This window comes from Aulostomus chinensis, chromosome 4 (assembly GCF_037954235.1).
Source record: "Aulostomus chinensis isolate RoL2024-O1b breed Wild chromosome 4, RoL_Achi_v1.0, whole genome shotgun sequence".
NCBI classification, from domain to species: Eukaryota; Metazoa; Chordata; class Actinopteri; order Syngnathiformes; family Aulostomidae; genus Aulostomus; species Aulostomus chinensis.
Window position 1 is genome coordinate 9,882,622 of NC_141323.1, and position 14,488 is coordinate 9,897,109.

The 14,488-nt window shown below is 48.3% G+C and overlaps 2 protein-coding genes across 5 annotated transcripts; one reads left to right on the plus strand and one right to left on the minus strand.

Annotated features, from left to right (window-relative positions):
* Nucleotides 1-1,661: 1,661 nt before the first annotated feature.
* On the minus strand, nucleotides 1,662-7,293 carry slc35e3 (solute carrier family 35 member E3). Of its 4 annotated transcripts, none has more exons than XM_086201674.1 (9): nucleotides 7,081-7,293; nucleotides 5,528-5,867; nucleotides 4,110-4,562; nucleotides 3,671-3,781; nucleotides 3,528-3,587; nucleotides 3,157-3,255; nucleotides 2,882-2,964; nucleotides 2,496-2,580; nucleotides 1,662-2,397 (listed from the first exon to the last, which is right to left on the minus strand). In XM_086201674.1, the coding sequence occupies exons 3-9, from the start codon at nucleotides 4,509-4,511 to the stop codon at nucleotides 2,296-2,298; spliced, it is 942 nt and encodes a 313-aa protein (XP_086057800.1). In that variant the 5' UTR covers nucleotides 4,512-4,562; nucleotides 5,528-5,867; nucleotides 7,081-7,293; the 3' UTR covers nucleotides 1,662-2,295. The 4 variants fall into 4 exon arrangements, with proteins under 4 accessions (XP_086057800.1, XP_086057801.1, XP_086057799.1 ...); XM_086201675.1 differs by lacking the exon at nucleotides 7,081-7,293 and adding an exon at nucleotides 6,844-6,986; XM_086201673.1 differs by lacking the exon at nucleotides 7,081-7,293 and adding an exon at nucleotides 6,326-6,690.
* Nucleotides 6,120-14,311, plus strand: nup107 (nucleoporin 107). The gene is made up of 27 exons (XM_086201672.1): nucleotides 6,120-6,263; nucleotides 7,207-7,289; nucleotides 7,448-7,537; nucleotides 7,614-7,708; nucleotides 7,876-8,014; nucleotides 8,101-8,204; nucleotides 8,531-8,646; nucleotides 8,745-8,793; nucleotides 8,899-8,970; nucleotides 9,119-9,207; nucleotides 9,316-9,391; nucleotides 9,475-9,588; nucleotides 9,964-10,054; nucleotides 10,369-10,448; nucleotides 10,714-10,773; nucleotides 10,880-11,025; nucleotides 11,140-11,188; nucleotides 11,269-11,338; nucleotides 11,448-11,563; nucleotides 11,686-11,875; nucleotides 11,951-12,057; nucleotides 12,171-12,273; nucleotides 12,426-12,586; nucleotides 12,822-12,947; nucleotides 13,354-13,467; nucleotides 13,804-13,971; nucleotides 14,114-14,311. The coding sequence occupies exons 1-27, from the start codon at nucleotides 6,256-6,258 to the stop codon at nucleotides 14,219-14,221; spliced, it is 2,724 nt and encodes a 907-aa protein (XP_086057798.1). The 5' UTR covers nucleotides 6,120-6,255; the 3' UTR covers nucleotides 14,222-14,311.
* Nucleotides 14,312-14,488: the final 177 nt, after the last annotated feature.

Genomic DNA, 14,488 nt, shown 5'->3' on the forward strand with positions numbered 1-14,488 from the left:
AAAACGGAGTTTAATAATACCTGAAATGCATTAGAATGATTATTATTCCATTAATTATTTGCCTTTATTAAGCCGCTGACGAATGAGTCATGATAACATTCGTGAATGTAGAAAACATTCCTCCACTAAAGCCTCCCTTCATGAGGATTATGAGTCTTTTGGTTTTATTTCATCTGTTGGAGAGGGGAGTTGTTGTTGAGATTCATACCATTTTATTTATTGTTCAACTCAAAAACACAACATCCTTATAAAAAATGGATTGATTGACAGCGTGTAAGCAGCAGAATATTGATCGGTGTTTTGGTTTGATCATCTCCTCATCCTGTTGCAAAGCCACCTTGAAAATACCGGGCTCTGATTTCTGATTTAGACCTCAGGCTCCTGACTTTGATCTCTGACTGATCTCAGTCAGTGCTGTGGCTGAACTCCTCTTTGATCTCTGACTGGTTTTGACTGGTTTCTTGTCTCTGTCATCACTCTGTGTTGTTGGTATCATGAAGCTGTCATCTCAGATCAAGACCCTTCAACTTTGGTTCATAGCCACACACACACACACACACACACACACACACACACACACACACACACACACACACACACACACACACACACGTCACATTTTAGTTTGAAGATGTTAGATCGGAGATGAAACCGCCTCTTCAGGTTGTTTTACTGGCGGCTCTGATTTTTTTAACATTCATACATACATTATATATACACATGTATGTATACACACACACACACACATATACTTATGTACACATAAATATATTCATTTTATATTTATATATACACACATATACATATATACATACACACACACATTCTCTCTTTCATTCAGATTGTGTGTATGTATATATGTATATGTGTGTATATATAAATATAAAATGAATATATTTATATATACACACATATATACATACACACACACACACACACATATTCTCTCTTTCATTCAGTTTGTGTGTGTGTGTGTGTGTGTGTGTGAACAGAGCTGCACTTGTAGCTTTATTGACACAGTCTGGGTGATACATAAACCCACCCACAGTCCTGAGATCTCATTGCAGAGCAGCTGAACAGAGGAGCTCTTCATGGGAACATGACACTCTGGGTGTGGTTGTCCTTGATTCAGCCGTGTTCACGTTCTCCTCCACAGCTCCAGTGAATGTACAGTTGGACTCAAGGCAGAACTCTGAAGTTTTAGAACCTGCCACTGTCCCACACAGTCAGCACTGTGACCTGTAGGTGCTGGGTGTTCTTCATGAGCACTTTGAGCTACCATATCTCAGACAAACTATCTATGCTTTCTACAAAACATAACTTGTGAAATAAAATTCTTCCACCAGTGGTCGACACGGTGGTTCCAGATACTTTGGCTTCTGACAGTTTACAAAATAAGTGTGAACGCAAAGAAGGAACACATTGATTGGTCACATTTCCAATTAACTTCAGAAAAGTCCAGCTCCTGCTAACTCACCTCGAACTCACCTGTGTTTTTTACAAGGACATTGAAGGTCACTGTCTCTTCATATGAGCGCCGCATCTCTCGAGCTCCTGGGAGAAAAGGCACTCAAGGATGAACTGAGAGGATGTTGGTGGTCAAAGGTCACCGTGACAGGCTGCTGCAGAGAGGAAGCAGCTTGGGGAGAATTTTTCAACATCTCTTTATTTCACACGTTGCTTTGAAATACATTTGACAGTTGCACACATCTACTTGAAAACACAAACGCGAGCAAAACCCTCGTAGTCGAGCCCTGTTATTACTAATAGTTTGTACCCGCCTCCAGCAGACGAGGGTTTGACCCCCGCCTGAGGAGTGTGAAATACCGCAGTTGTAAGAGCTCCATCGTAGTTGCTTCCCTCTGCCAAACCGTAAACAAAATCGACGTAAACCTGGAGTCTCCGTTTGATTGGTTGCCGTCTGGTGGGTCGTCCATCCCATCATCAGCAGGAGTTCCTGGACGACGTTTCGTGTCTCTCTAACAGCTGTTTAAATAAAGGTTTATCCATGCTGGATGAAAACCACAGATGTTTCGTCAAGTTAACACAGTGTCCAAGGCTTAGCTGCTAAAAAAGGGCCCTGCTGTCAGGAGCGTCAGTGTCTCTGGAGATGTACAGTCGAGGTGTGGTGGAGTGAAGGACCATGGGAAGAGTGAAAGCGGCGGAGGAAGTGCTGCCGCGACCGTCCTGTCAGGACATCTCAATGAACGCCGTTACTCTCATAGAAAAATACTCATAATAAAATACATATAAAGAGGTCTCTGAGTCCATGCAGTTGATTGCAGGTGAGCCAGCCTATGGTCTCTGGGCCAGCCGGCTCTTCCCCTCCTCCTGCTCCATCAGCTTGATGTGAGTGTACGACAGAATTCCAGCCAGAGTACAAAGGATCCCCAAAGCCTGGGAGAGACACCGGAAGATGGGACAGGAAAGAGGGATTGACGGGAATATTTACTGGGTTTGAGCCAGAATGTTGCTGGTGGAACAGGAAGTCTCACCTGATTGAGCGACAGCGGGTCCTGGAAGAGCACGTATCCTCCAATCAGGGTGATGCAGAACTTAAAGTGACCAAACATGTTGTATCTGGAGTTTGGACTCAGGAAAACAACAACAGCGGAAAATCCTGACATGGAACTGATGCGGAATAACAAACACCAGAATCCTTCTGAAGAAACCCAGTAAAAACAACACCAAGGAAAGTCCTCAACCCTCCACAAGACACCGCAGACGCAAAAAAATCCTGACTACGTGACCAACGTCTCTGATTTGGTTCATGGTCCAAGGGTAGAACCCGACCGGGACCTCGACCTCGACCCCTCCAACCCGTCTGACCTCCCCTCAGACCCGCGCAGGTCTCCACCTCCCCACTGCGATCTGAGGATACGTCACCGCGGAAGTGTTTCCGATGATCCAGTAGATGGACAGGTTGACCAGGAACGCAACCACACCTGAGAACACCACCGTCACCTAGGCAACGAGAGGAGGACTTTGCTACTCTTGTCACATGACAGGGTTCCAACTCAGGCCAGTGAAAGACTGGACAATCTCCAATCACTGAATTTCAATGTTTAGTTATTCAAGGCAAAATCTGCCGTTTAAATGACGAGGTGTGTGTCTGTGTGTGTTTGTGTGTGTGCGTGTGTGTGTTTTGACACTGACCAGCGCAGGCAGAGACCAGGGTCCAAATATTCCTCCATCTCCTGTCAGTGGCTCAAACACGGGGACGATACAGAGCAGGAAGCCCGAGGACAGCGGAGCCTGACGGGACAGTCGGTAGCGTTAGCCTCAGCACACGGTGACAGTCGTCAGTACACGACCTCCCAGTTTCACGACCCATAATTATCTTAAACGTCTGTACACACGAAAAATACAAATCTAAATGAATCCAAACTCAAGTCCTGGAATGACGTTTTGACATGTTTGTCCCGGGGCTGAACCAGAACATCCACCATCTGAGCGTCCCGTGACAGGGTCAGTACTCAGAGCTGTTCCAGGATCAGAACCTGCTGCTACTCCCTGTCCGGCCGTACCTGATAGTAGAGCAGCTGCATGGAGTTGACCTGGAGCTCGTGTTGCTTCGCTCCCACCCACTGCCACAGAGACAAACAGATGTTGACTTCATTGCTGCTGATCTCACAGAAACCTCCTCTGAGAACGCGGTCAGCTCACCCACCACTTGATACAGGGAGGTCACCAGAACGCCCAGCGATGCAAACACCGTCCCCAGCATGTTGAACCGCACGTCGTAGTAGGAGTTCAGGATCACTCCTAACGTTATGGGCACCTGGAGGGACGGACAGAAACCCACAGCCGTGAGTCCACACGAGCAACAGCAAGCAGGAAGGCTGAAGAGCCAAACAACGTTCAGTACTACGAGCACAAGCCTCCAACCCCCCCCCCCCCCCACGCAGCCCTGAAACCTCCTTGGAAAAAACTGCCATGTCTGGAGAAGCGTCTCTCTCTCGCTCTTCTCGTCCATCTCTGAGGACAATGAGCAGAGGCTTCTCCTAAAACTTGTGTTCCTTTGATAAATAACCAGCAGGATGCTGCGACAGGACCCCTGAGGCTGGTGTTGGTGGGAAACCAAGTGTGGCACGACTGAAACTCCTCACCAGAGTGAGTTTAATCTTGGTGGAGAAGGTCTTCTTGTAGTAGGTGGTCTGGATGAGGATGATGACGGGGGTGGTCATGGCTTTCGCCAGCTGGTAGGTTCCGATGGAGTTGTTCTGCAGGGACAGGTTGGTGAAGGCCACAAACCCACAGAAGCTGAGGGCCAACCACACGATCCTGCGGATCGGGAGGCTTTTTGGAGAGAACATGTCCATCTTCTGGCAGACGTAGAGTCCCAGCCAGGTGACCACGAAGTGAACGAGGGTCAGGGTCATGTTGGGGAAGCCATAGTGCACATAGATCCACTTGTTGATGAAGACGATGCAGATGGAGGACAGCAGGTTGACCAGCAGGCCGGCGATGATGCGCCTGTTGGCTGATAAACTGACCAGCCTCTCCACCATGTTGCCTCCTCGACTGAGCTTCGTCCAACTGATCGGGGCTGCTTGTTTACACTGCAGAGACAGAGAAGAACAGCGGAAGGCATTGAGCAGGTCCTCACAGCACTCCACACCACGCGCTTGGCTTCAGTGGAGGACGAAGATTTCACCCGTTTCAGGACGGAGATGTTGGCCCTTCCTCCAGTATTCATTTGTGTTGGCTGTTTGTGTGTGATGATGCTTCTCTATTCATCTTCTATCAACTTACTTGCGCACATTTCATCTTCTTGAGGAAAAGTTCATAGCCTTGCAGTCGCCATAGCAACACAGAATGTAAAAGCGGGGCGTGTGATGCAACTTGCACAGTTAAGCTAATTCGTTTAAGGCCAGGAGGCGAGGGAGCTGGTGCCCACGCTCTGTTTCGTTCGTGACCGCAGGATGAGATAACGTGTTCACGCAACTTGATGTGTTTGGAAGAAGACAACTCGTGGCCATGAATTAATCAAATCGAGGGGACAAGTTATAAACTGTGGCCACACATTTCAATCTGACATAAGAAGTGTCTCTATATCATCAGCAGTTTGGTCACACTGACCTGTCTGGGGATTTCAGCCCTGTAGCTGCGGCTGAAGCTGGACGGTGCGTGATAAACTGCTGTGTCATGTTATAGATGTGGTGTAACTGCTTTAGCATCAGGAGTCTCCAGTGCCTTCTCTAAAACACCCTTTCAGTGTGAACTCCCAGAGGGGAGAGGATCTCTGCTCCGGGGCGTGGAGCAGGTTCAGCCCCCGGCTGCTGCCACCTCGGTCAGCTCACTCCAACCACTCGGTGCGATGCGCTCAGCGTTAAGGAGCTAATTCGCACTAAAGCGCGTCGTTGCTGGTGAGTTTCACTTGAACTCGTAGTTTTCAACGCCGTCTTGAGCTCTGATTCTGCTCATTTTCCTCGAACAAGAGACTGCATAGCATGTCTGTCTGTCTGCCTGCCTCTCTGCCTGTCTGTCTCTCTCATTCTGCCACGCAGCCAGAAAAGTTTCTTACCTGGAGTCTTCATCTCCAGTCTTTCTCTCCCCGCGTCTACCTCCTGTTCTGTCTGTCTCGCTCCGAAGGTTGCCGCGGTGTCTGGGAATGTCTCCCGGGAACTAAAAGCTCCAGTCAAGGCCTCTGCAGTGAAAAATTCCCGTATCTTTCCCTCAGGGTTTTCTGTCTTCCCTCCCGATAAGGCGAGCCGGCGGTGATTTCTGGATAACAGCATCCCTGTGTGTTCCTGCTTCCCCTCGTAAAAGCTGTTTAAAGTGTGAGAGCGTGGGGCGACAGCGCCGTCTTGTGGTCAGGAGGACACACGACTCCCGGAAAACTGAGTGAACTGGACTCAAACACCCTGCAAAATTATGAACAAAATTGGCTTTGTTAACAGATTATATAATCCCAATATCACGTGAGATTTCAGTTGATATGAGACGTCATTACTCTCATGAATTCTTTCCAGAAGTGGACATCACCCAGAACAAAACAAACAGCGACCAAGAATCCGTGACTAAATGTTGGAGAAAAAATAAAGAGTGAAATAAAGTCACCACCATTGCTATTGATCGTAGATTATTTCCTCACACGTTCCTTTTTTTTTTTTTTTAATTTTCAGCTCCTGACCAGCAACCATCCTCGCAGTGGAGCTACAGCACTTGAACGCACCTTGAAAACGACCATTAATGTCGCCACGAAGAAGAAAGCATTAAACCTCGTGAAGCGGGAACTGTCAGCTCACTACGATGGACTGGTACAGTTACTTTTTACGTTTGAATCCGCTTTTACTCCTGGCAGTGTTCAGATCTGTGTTACCTGCTCTTAGTTAGACTGGTCGTCAGTTTATATTCGAGCTCGCTTGTTCCGGTTCTGCTCATTTTCCTGTTAGCAGGCCCAACTGTGCTAACGCAGCCGTTGGTTACCATTCGGGATGCTAGCAGGCTAATCACTAGTCTGTAACAGGACTTGTTTGTGTTCTAATAAAGTCGTTACCGACCAGAAATTAAAGCTCATGACATGTAATTGACAAACTAAAGGCGGAACGAAGTGCTGGTTCTGTTAAATCTTTTTAAGGCGATTAACTGCCAGAATTTGGCTGTAAAAAGGAGCTGCGTGTGTTTCCTAACAATTTAGCACGCATCGATCTTCTTGGTAGCTCTCTTTAATGTCGTTTTAGAAAAAAAAATATCTTCCAACTCCTTCTGTCCTATCACGTCAAGTTTAACGTCACATCAGTGCACAAGAATGCCAATGTTTTTGTGGATGGTTGTCAAGCAGGAAGTTCCAACAATCGATTCCCGGCTGGCACAGCAGTTCATGCTAACAGGTCTCACCTCGGCTGACTGAACCCTCAGTGGTGCAACTGCCTTCCCTCTTCTAGTTAAACTTTTTTCTTTTTCAAACTTTTAGCAGCATTTCAAGTAAGTCGCCACCGCGCGAGCGTTCAAATTCATATTTACTGCAACTCTGAAAGAGTTTTTTCGTTACAACCAAGTAAGAAACTGGATCCGTCATTTGAGGAGCAGATCGATTCATCTTTGAAGAACTTTGCTCCGTCGGTGTTTACTAACCCGATTTTATTCAGTCAAAGTGAACGGAGCTGAGTAATGGTCAGCCTCCGATGGGTTCATGACAACAGAACCTGCAGCAGCAGCCTGTTGTCCCGCCTGTGGTGTAACACTGCTGTTGTCCTGCAGGGGGCAGAGTGAGCTCCTGTCTCCGGTGGTCCGAGACGATGAGGTGACGATCGCTGCCCGCAGGAGGAGGAAGAAGGTGGCTTGTATCCTTGGAACCCGTGTTGCATTGTAGGTTTTCTCGCAGCAGTTGTGAGACTTGACATGATTGATGTGGTCAGTTTAAAGAAGCTCCATGAACTGCCAGCATTCACTGATGAGTTGGAAACGTGGGGACCGTTGTGTTCTTGACTCTTGCTCCCAGTCCCCTCAGCTGCCAGCCCTGTTGCTTCCACGGTAACACCAGCCCGCTCGCTGACAAAGAACACTCCTGCTTCTCTGTTCAGACAAGCTGGTAGGACACACACACACACACACACACACAACCAGACCTCTCACCTCATGACTCTCTCTCTCTCTCTCACTCTCAGTAACTCCCAGGATTCCAGATGTTTCTTCCATTTTGGCTCCAGGAGGTCGAACACCTCGATACACACACACGCCCAGAAATGCACTTGGCAGTCTGGTGAGGCTTTTTTTAAAAAATAGAGACACCTTGATGAATTCCTCATGAGCCTCTCAAGAACAAATCCATAAACAAATGTCGTCCATGATGAGACACATTTGTACAGGAGGTCACTGATGGAGATGTGTTGCATGATCAAATTAACAATGTTGTGTATCTGTGTGTAGAATTTAGATGACAGCGATTGGACAAACAGCATGTACACGTCTCCTGTTTCGGGTCTGGAGAACACCAGCCTCACCTTCACAGACGACATCACGAACCTCAGCTCCGCCCTACTGAAGGAGGACGACCCCGGCGAGGCTGGTGAGTGAAACAAACGCACCCATGCTCCTTCTTTTATGCTGTGATCGACGCAACAGTTGACACTGGAGAGTTTTTGGTCCTTTCAGCGGCTGCCAGCCTTTTCCCAGAGTTCCTGGCTTCCTTTCTGAAACATTCTTCGTCTGCTGTGTTTGAGCTGTTGGAGGATTACCAGACGCTTTGCCAGGAAAAGGTTTGTTCAAGGAACCCTTTGGCAAATTTCAAGAAGTTCCCCTAAAGTGTTCCAGATATAACGCAGTAATGAGAATTAGACGGACAACCCAAAAACATGAAGCCTGTGGCCCACGGATATCGCTGGCATCAAACCTGAGATATCAAGCATGTAGGGGACATTTTGTTTTAGCTGCCTGGTCAGCGAAGGCATCGGCTGACAGCCGAGAAGTCGGTCACTAGAAATCTCTCCCGTGACAGAAACCAATCAGACGAAGACTCAGTTTGGCTGTTTTAAAGATCCTGAGCCTCCCGCCAGCTCAGCTTCTGTCCTTCATCATGTCTCAGGTGGACGTGCTGCAGTGGGTGGTCCTACGAGCGGGGCAGAACAGTAAAACAGCAGGGGTCCGCTGGCTGCTGCAGCAGGAGAGCTGCTCCTGGAGACTCATCGCCTCCCTCTACAGGTAGCTGTCTGTCTGCAGGACCACCTGTCTGTCTGCAGGACCACCTGTCAGACTGGCCGCCCGCCTCTCTATGACTGATCAGCTGTCTGTCTCTGCAGGGATCGGGTCCAGTTGGCAATGGAGGACGACATGATGACAGACCTGGTAGTGAGTGTCCAGTCAGACCGTGATGGCTCCCAAAGACGCAGTGGAGCTGCCACCATAAATGTGATGTGTGTTTGTGTGATGTGATGTTTGTAACTGTGTGTGTAGGTTCCCAGTGAGAGTGAGAAAGTGGTGATGGAGCAGCTTTTTCAGCGGGATGCCGTCATACGCCAGAGCCAGGTAAGAAACGCCGTCCTGCAGCTCTGCCACTCACGGACTGACAGGACACGGGAGAGCAGGAGGACAGCGAGAGTCAAGTGTGTGTGGGAACTACAGTGATGGTGGCCGCTGGAGGCCAGTTCCTCACTGCCATGTCACTGTGTTGCAGCTGGTTGTTGATTGGCTGGAGAGCATCGCCAAGGACCAGATTGGAGATTTTTCTGACAACATTGAATATTACGCAAAAAATGTCTGCTGGTGAGTTCCTGACCATCTCTAGATATCAAGTCAGCCGTAAGAGGTGTGTGTTCTGGTTTACTCAACAGTGCTGGTGTGTGTGTGTGTGTGTGTGTGTGTGTGTGTTAGGGAGAACACTCTCAATGCGCTGAAGCTGAGGAGGAAGAGTGGCGCTGCCTTCACTGTCCCTCTGGTCACTGAGCTGGTGAGGACAGTTAACAGAGGAGCACACATCCTCATTCTGAGCGTGTCTTACTACAAAGTGTGTTTGTGTGTGTGTGTGTTCAGGACCCAGATGCTCCTCATCGGCAGCAGCGACCCCTGGCTGACCTGGACAGAGAGGATGACGCCCGGCTACTGAAGAACCTGTTCACCCTGATCAGAGCAGGGATGATCGACGAGGTAGAGGGACCGTTTATCCACGACTCGATCACTTTATTACGACTGAATCCAGTGGGGCCGGCAAACGTTCCCTCCAGAAGAACGCTCGCTATCTTGGCCAGTAATGCTGTGGAGAAAGGGTTGATCTGTCTGTGTCCTAACATGAGAAAAGGCCAGAGTGGCAGACTGACTGCAGCTGATCGAATCCAAGCTCCATTCACAGTAGAAGCATCTTGAGTGGAGTGGAGAAACGAATCAAGTCACGAATCTGCATCTTAATGTGCTGCCTTTCACAGTACTTTGATCACTTTAATGGAATTAACTAAAAGTAAAGCTAATGATGCAGTAATTAGGACTCATTTCCTCAAGAGTGTGTGTGTGTGTGTGTGTGTGTAGGCTCAGAGGCTGTGTAAGCGCTGTGGTCAGGCCTGGAGAGCAGCAACTCTGGAAGGCTGGAAACTCTACCACGATCCCAACATGACCTCAGGTAACTTCTCACCTCCATGAACATGAGATTTTTGCAGCGTTTGATTCGTCGGCCAACATGGCGTCGTTGCGTTTCTCTGGTAGTCCAGTAAACGTTTCTATGATGACACGAAAAGCAACACTTGAAAAGTCTTAAACTCTGTCACATGTGTGACCGACAATCACCAGGGATGCAGGTGATAAGTTGACGATCTTCGAGTCTCTGGACCACAAGGACAAGTGGTTCCATTAATGCCCCCCCCCCCCCCACACACACACACACACACACACACAGTAGACTTGCATGCTGTTCACATGCATCTCTTGTGCTTGCAGGCAGCATTGAGTTGAAGCCTGTTGAAGGAAATCCTCACCGAGGAATCTGGAAGGCCTGCTGCTGGAGGATGGCTGAGGAGGTACCACACACACACACACACACACACACACACACACACGCGCGCGCAGTATCTTTTTATGGCTTCATGGGCCTGTAGTGTTTCACATACTCATTCAGAATTTTTTCTTTTACATTGTTTTAGTCACTGCACAAAGCAAACTGCTGTGTGTAACATTAAAACCTAAAATATTTGCTTTTTCCCCTCGAAGATTTGTGAACACAGTTTTTAAAACATGTTGAACATAATCAGTGTGTGTGTGTGTGTGTGTGTGTGTGTGTTTCAGGAGCAGTTGAACCGATACGAGAGAGCCATCTACGCCAGCCTGAGTGGAAACCTCAAGCCGGTAATGTAATGATGATTTCAGCTAAATGTTATCATTCTCAAAAGCTCCATGTCGTCAGAAACCAAGTGTGTGTGTGTGTGTGTGTGTGTGTGTGTGTGTGTGTTAGGTCCTGGCAGTTTGTGAATCGTGGGAGGACTGTGTGTGGGGGTACTTCAAAGTGATGGTGGACTCGCTGGTTGAAAAGGAACTGCTGTCATCTGGTATGGCCCACCAGGAAGTGGAAATGCTGCCACGGGAATACCTGGAGGCCAAGTATGAGACACACACACACACACACACACATTTTGTCAGGAGCACAGCGTTCACTGAGTTGATAAAAGCCTGTTTCTGAGCTCCTCTGACTCGTTTTCTCTGTCCCCTCCTCAGCTGGACCATGGAGAAGGTGTTTGAGGAACTTCAAGCTTCAGAGTCAAAGGTGAAGCTCACACGGACTCAAAAGTCACATGACTGAATCCGCCATTAAACCAGCCTCATCTAGTGTGTGTATGATTGTAGAGAGTGTTGGAGGAGACAAGAGAACATTACCACATCATCCAGAAATATGTTATCCTTGGAGACCTGGATGGTAAGACCCCCTCACCTATGACCTCTGACCCCTGCCAAATACATACAATAACCACGTCATTCTGGATGTTGACAAACGGCTCCTAAACCTCCCTCTGTGTTCCTCACAGGACTTCTGGAGGAGTTTTCTGATTGGCTGACGGACTCTAAAACCCTCCCCTCACACCTGTTACGTTTCATGACTCACCTGCTGCTGTTTTTCCGCACTTTGGGTTTGGCGCTGAAGGTAAAGTAGCACGACCACTCACTGTGCTAAGCTAACTAGCATGCGTCTCCTATTTTTGCTCATCCATCTTCTGCCGTTGACGTCAGCTGACCTGTTTGTCTTTCCTGTGCTTCCTGTCTCAGGAGGAGGTGTTTGTGGATGTGCTGAAGGCTTATATCGCCCTCCTCATTCGGGATCATCAGACTTCTCTCGTGGCGAGCTATGTAAGCCAGCTACCCGCCGAGCTCGCCACTGCTCAGTATGCTGCCTTTTTGGAGACCGTCACCCAGCCAGAGGCCCGCCCCCACTGCCTGCAGCTCGCCACTGATGCTGGTGAGAAGGAAACATTCAAACGTCCACAGGGATGCCAGGAAAAAAGAGTGTCAAACTGAGAATTTGTTTTTGCAGGTCTGGACGTCGCTGCCGTCACCAAACTGGTGGTAGAGACGGTGAGAGAGAGAGACGAGCGAGAGTTCACACACCACAGCCAGACGCTGGAGACGGGAACGACCAAGGTGCTCAGCCAGGTCACCTGGCCCACCAAACTACGACTGGATAGAGCTGTTGTTTTTAAAAGAAAGCTAAAGTTGGGAGCGCGTGGAGTGACTGTGCTGCTGTGCTCTGACAGGAGGACCAAAAGAAGATTGATGTCATCGAGTGGTTGCTGTTTGACCCCGCCCATCGAGTTGAGGCCATCAAGCAGTCCAACGCCATCATGAGGAAGTTTCTGGGTATTTGTAATGTTGAGTTGTTTTAGACCGACAGGCTTCTGGGGGTTCTTCTTCTTTATTTATTTATGTTGTTTACATCTTGCTTGATTGATTATTAGCCATCAGGGATGAGATTGAGACCATGATGCATCGCTTCCATCTCTCTTGCTCAGCCCTGCAGAAACATGATGCAGCCAAAGCAGTGTTCTCTAAACTTCCTGCCGATTCAGTGAGGGAGGTGTTCCACCAGTGGACGGCGGGCGGTCACTCCACGCCCTTAACGGCTGAGGACGACAACGCCGTCCGTGAACACCTGTGCATCAGAGCCTACCTGGTCTGTACCACACTGTGGAGCTTTCCTTTCATTATGGCGAGGATTTCTGTGTTTATTTTCATGTGTAAATGAAAGCTACACAGAATGTTGGGAAAATGTTCCCCAAATTAACGTAAAAATGGAGATAGAAATGCTTCTGAGCCCTGGACACAAACAAACCGCTGTTGTTGGCTTCTGCTAACAAGCAGTCTCCTCGCGGTGGGCGGATTTTATTCGATTATTTCTTGTCTGACAGGAAGCCCATGAGGCCTTCACTGATTGGTTCAGCCACAGTGGCTCCGCCCCCCAGAGGCCTGCGCCTGCCTCAGAGGCCAAATTCACAGAGCAAGTAGCCAATGAGATGAGAGAGAAAGAATACCAGGTAATACACACACACACACACACACCAGGGCTGTCCAAGAATATTGCATATATTATCAATATATATCTATAGATATATGATATCAATGTATTTCCAACATATATAAACAAGTAATATTTAGATATGAACAGTCAGTAACGCACCTTTAAGCAGCCATTAAACCTCACAGAAGAAGAAGCCACGCAGGAGCCAGGGTACAGGAGAAAAAAGAGCTGAAACAGTGTTGGATGAGCTCATCGTGACGACGGCGGCGGACGGTTAGAGTCGGACTCAAGTGGAAAGAGAGCGATCGAAAACACCCTGTTTGGAAGGAGCGGTTTCTCTCTTGGTGGTTTTGTTTTGTACTGCACTCTTGTGGACAGAAAGAGAGTTGAAATTCTGCAATGTGTGTTTGTGTGGGTCCCAGGCCGCCCTGTCTGCCTGGTCCAGTCGCCTGGATGTCCTGACTGAAGACGTGAAAGAGCGAATCTACAACGTGCTGCTGTTTGTCAATGGAGGATGGATGGTGGACACCAGACAGGTGAGGGTCCCACCAGCGCTCAGGAGCTCTGGATGCTTAAAGGAAAAGTGTGACGCTTTACAGAAATTCAGTCTTTGCAGAAAAGTGATACTACTTTATAGCTCTCATTACCTCGCATCAATGCTAACCCAAACTTGGTTGAGGAGTGAAAAACAAGTTTAAAACTGGAATTTTGTTGGGTTTGGTTGAAGTCTTCAGTCTCCAAGCAGCAGCCAGTCTTGACCCTGACTGGCTGAGAGGATGGGACCACCTGTTCTATGAGGTCAACCTATTTCCAGGTTTCACGACTCAATCCTGCAAGGCTCCATTGATTTGTTTGTTAAATTGCCTTCACAGGACTCGGAGGAGGATTCAGAGCGCAGCCACCAGATGGCGGCGCTGCGCTCACTGTGTCTGCCTCGTCTCAGTTTCTTGTTACTGAGCGTGCTGCAGAGCGCCTCCAGGCACCAGGAGGCGCTGCGACTTGCTGACATCATCTCGTGTGACCAGCACCGGCTCTACCAGGTAACCAGAGGGCTTCTCTGACCTGCTGCTGCTGGTCACGTTGGTTCACAGGAGATATCATAGTTTAAGTGTTGGTGTTGGCAAACACACGGAGTAGCAATGAAAAGATTCTCTCTCTGTCTCTCCTCCTCCAAACATCCAGGTTTTCTCCAAGGAGGAGCTGAGGAGGTTTCTTCAGAAGTTGAGGGAGTCGTCTTTGTCTCTGTTGGACCAAGGACTCGACCCGCTGGGCTATGAGTTACAGCCATGAATACACAAAGAAAACGTTCACACGTGCGCGCAGCAGCATTTCAGTCGATTTTGTCATGTTGGAATGTGTTTATGTATTTACAAAATAAAAGCTTGTCTTTCTTTAAGTGGTTACATGTATTTGAAGCACACCGACGCCATCGCTGCTGCCAGTCCGCTTCGATCAGGCTTGATTATTTTTATATCGTTCAAGAGGCACCATGCAAGTAGATAAATCTTTTTATTATTTTGTGGCCTCCGTATATTTTAATCTCCATGAAGACAATTA

Excerpts from the sequence above, each read along its gene's own strand:
- slc35e3 (XM_086201674.1), bottom strand. The coding sequence starts at position 4,511 with ATGGTGGAGAGGCTGGTCAGTTTATCAGCCAACAGGCGCATCATCGCC. Across the intron at positions 2,965-3,156 it reads CCTGGTCTCTGCCTGCGCTG|GTGACGGTGGTGTTCTCAGG; the intron begins GTCAGTGTCAAA and ends CTCGTTGCCTAG. Across the intron at positions 2,581-2,881 it reads GGAAACACTTCCGCGGTGAC|ATACAACATGTTTGGTCACT; the intron begins GTATCCTCAGAT and ends TCCAAACTCCAG.
- nup107 (XM_086201672.1), top strand. Across the intron at positions 11,564-11,685 it reads CTTTGGGTTTGGCGCTGAAG|GAGGAGGTGTTTGTGGATGT; the intron begins GTAAAGTAGCAC and ends TTCCTGTCTCAG. Across the intron at positions 12,274-12,425 it reads CATCATGAGGAAGTTTCTGG|CCCTGCAGAAACATGATGCA; the intron begins GTATTTGTAATG and ends TCTCTTGCTCAG.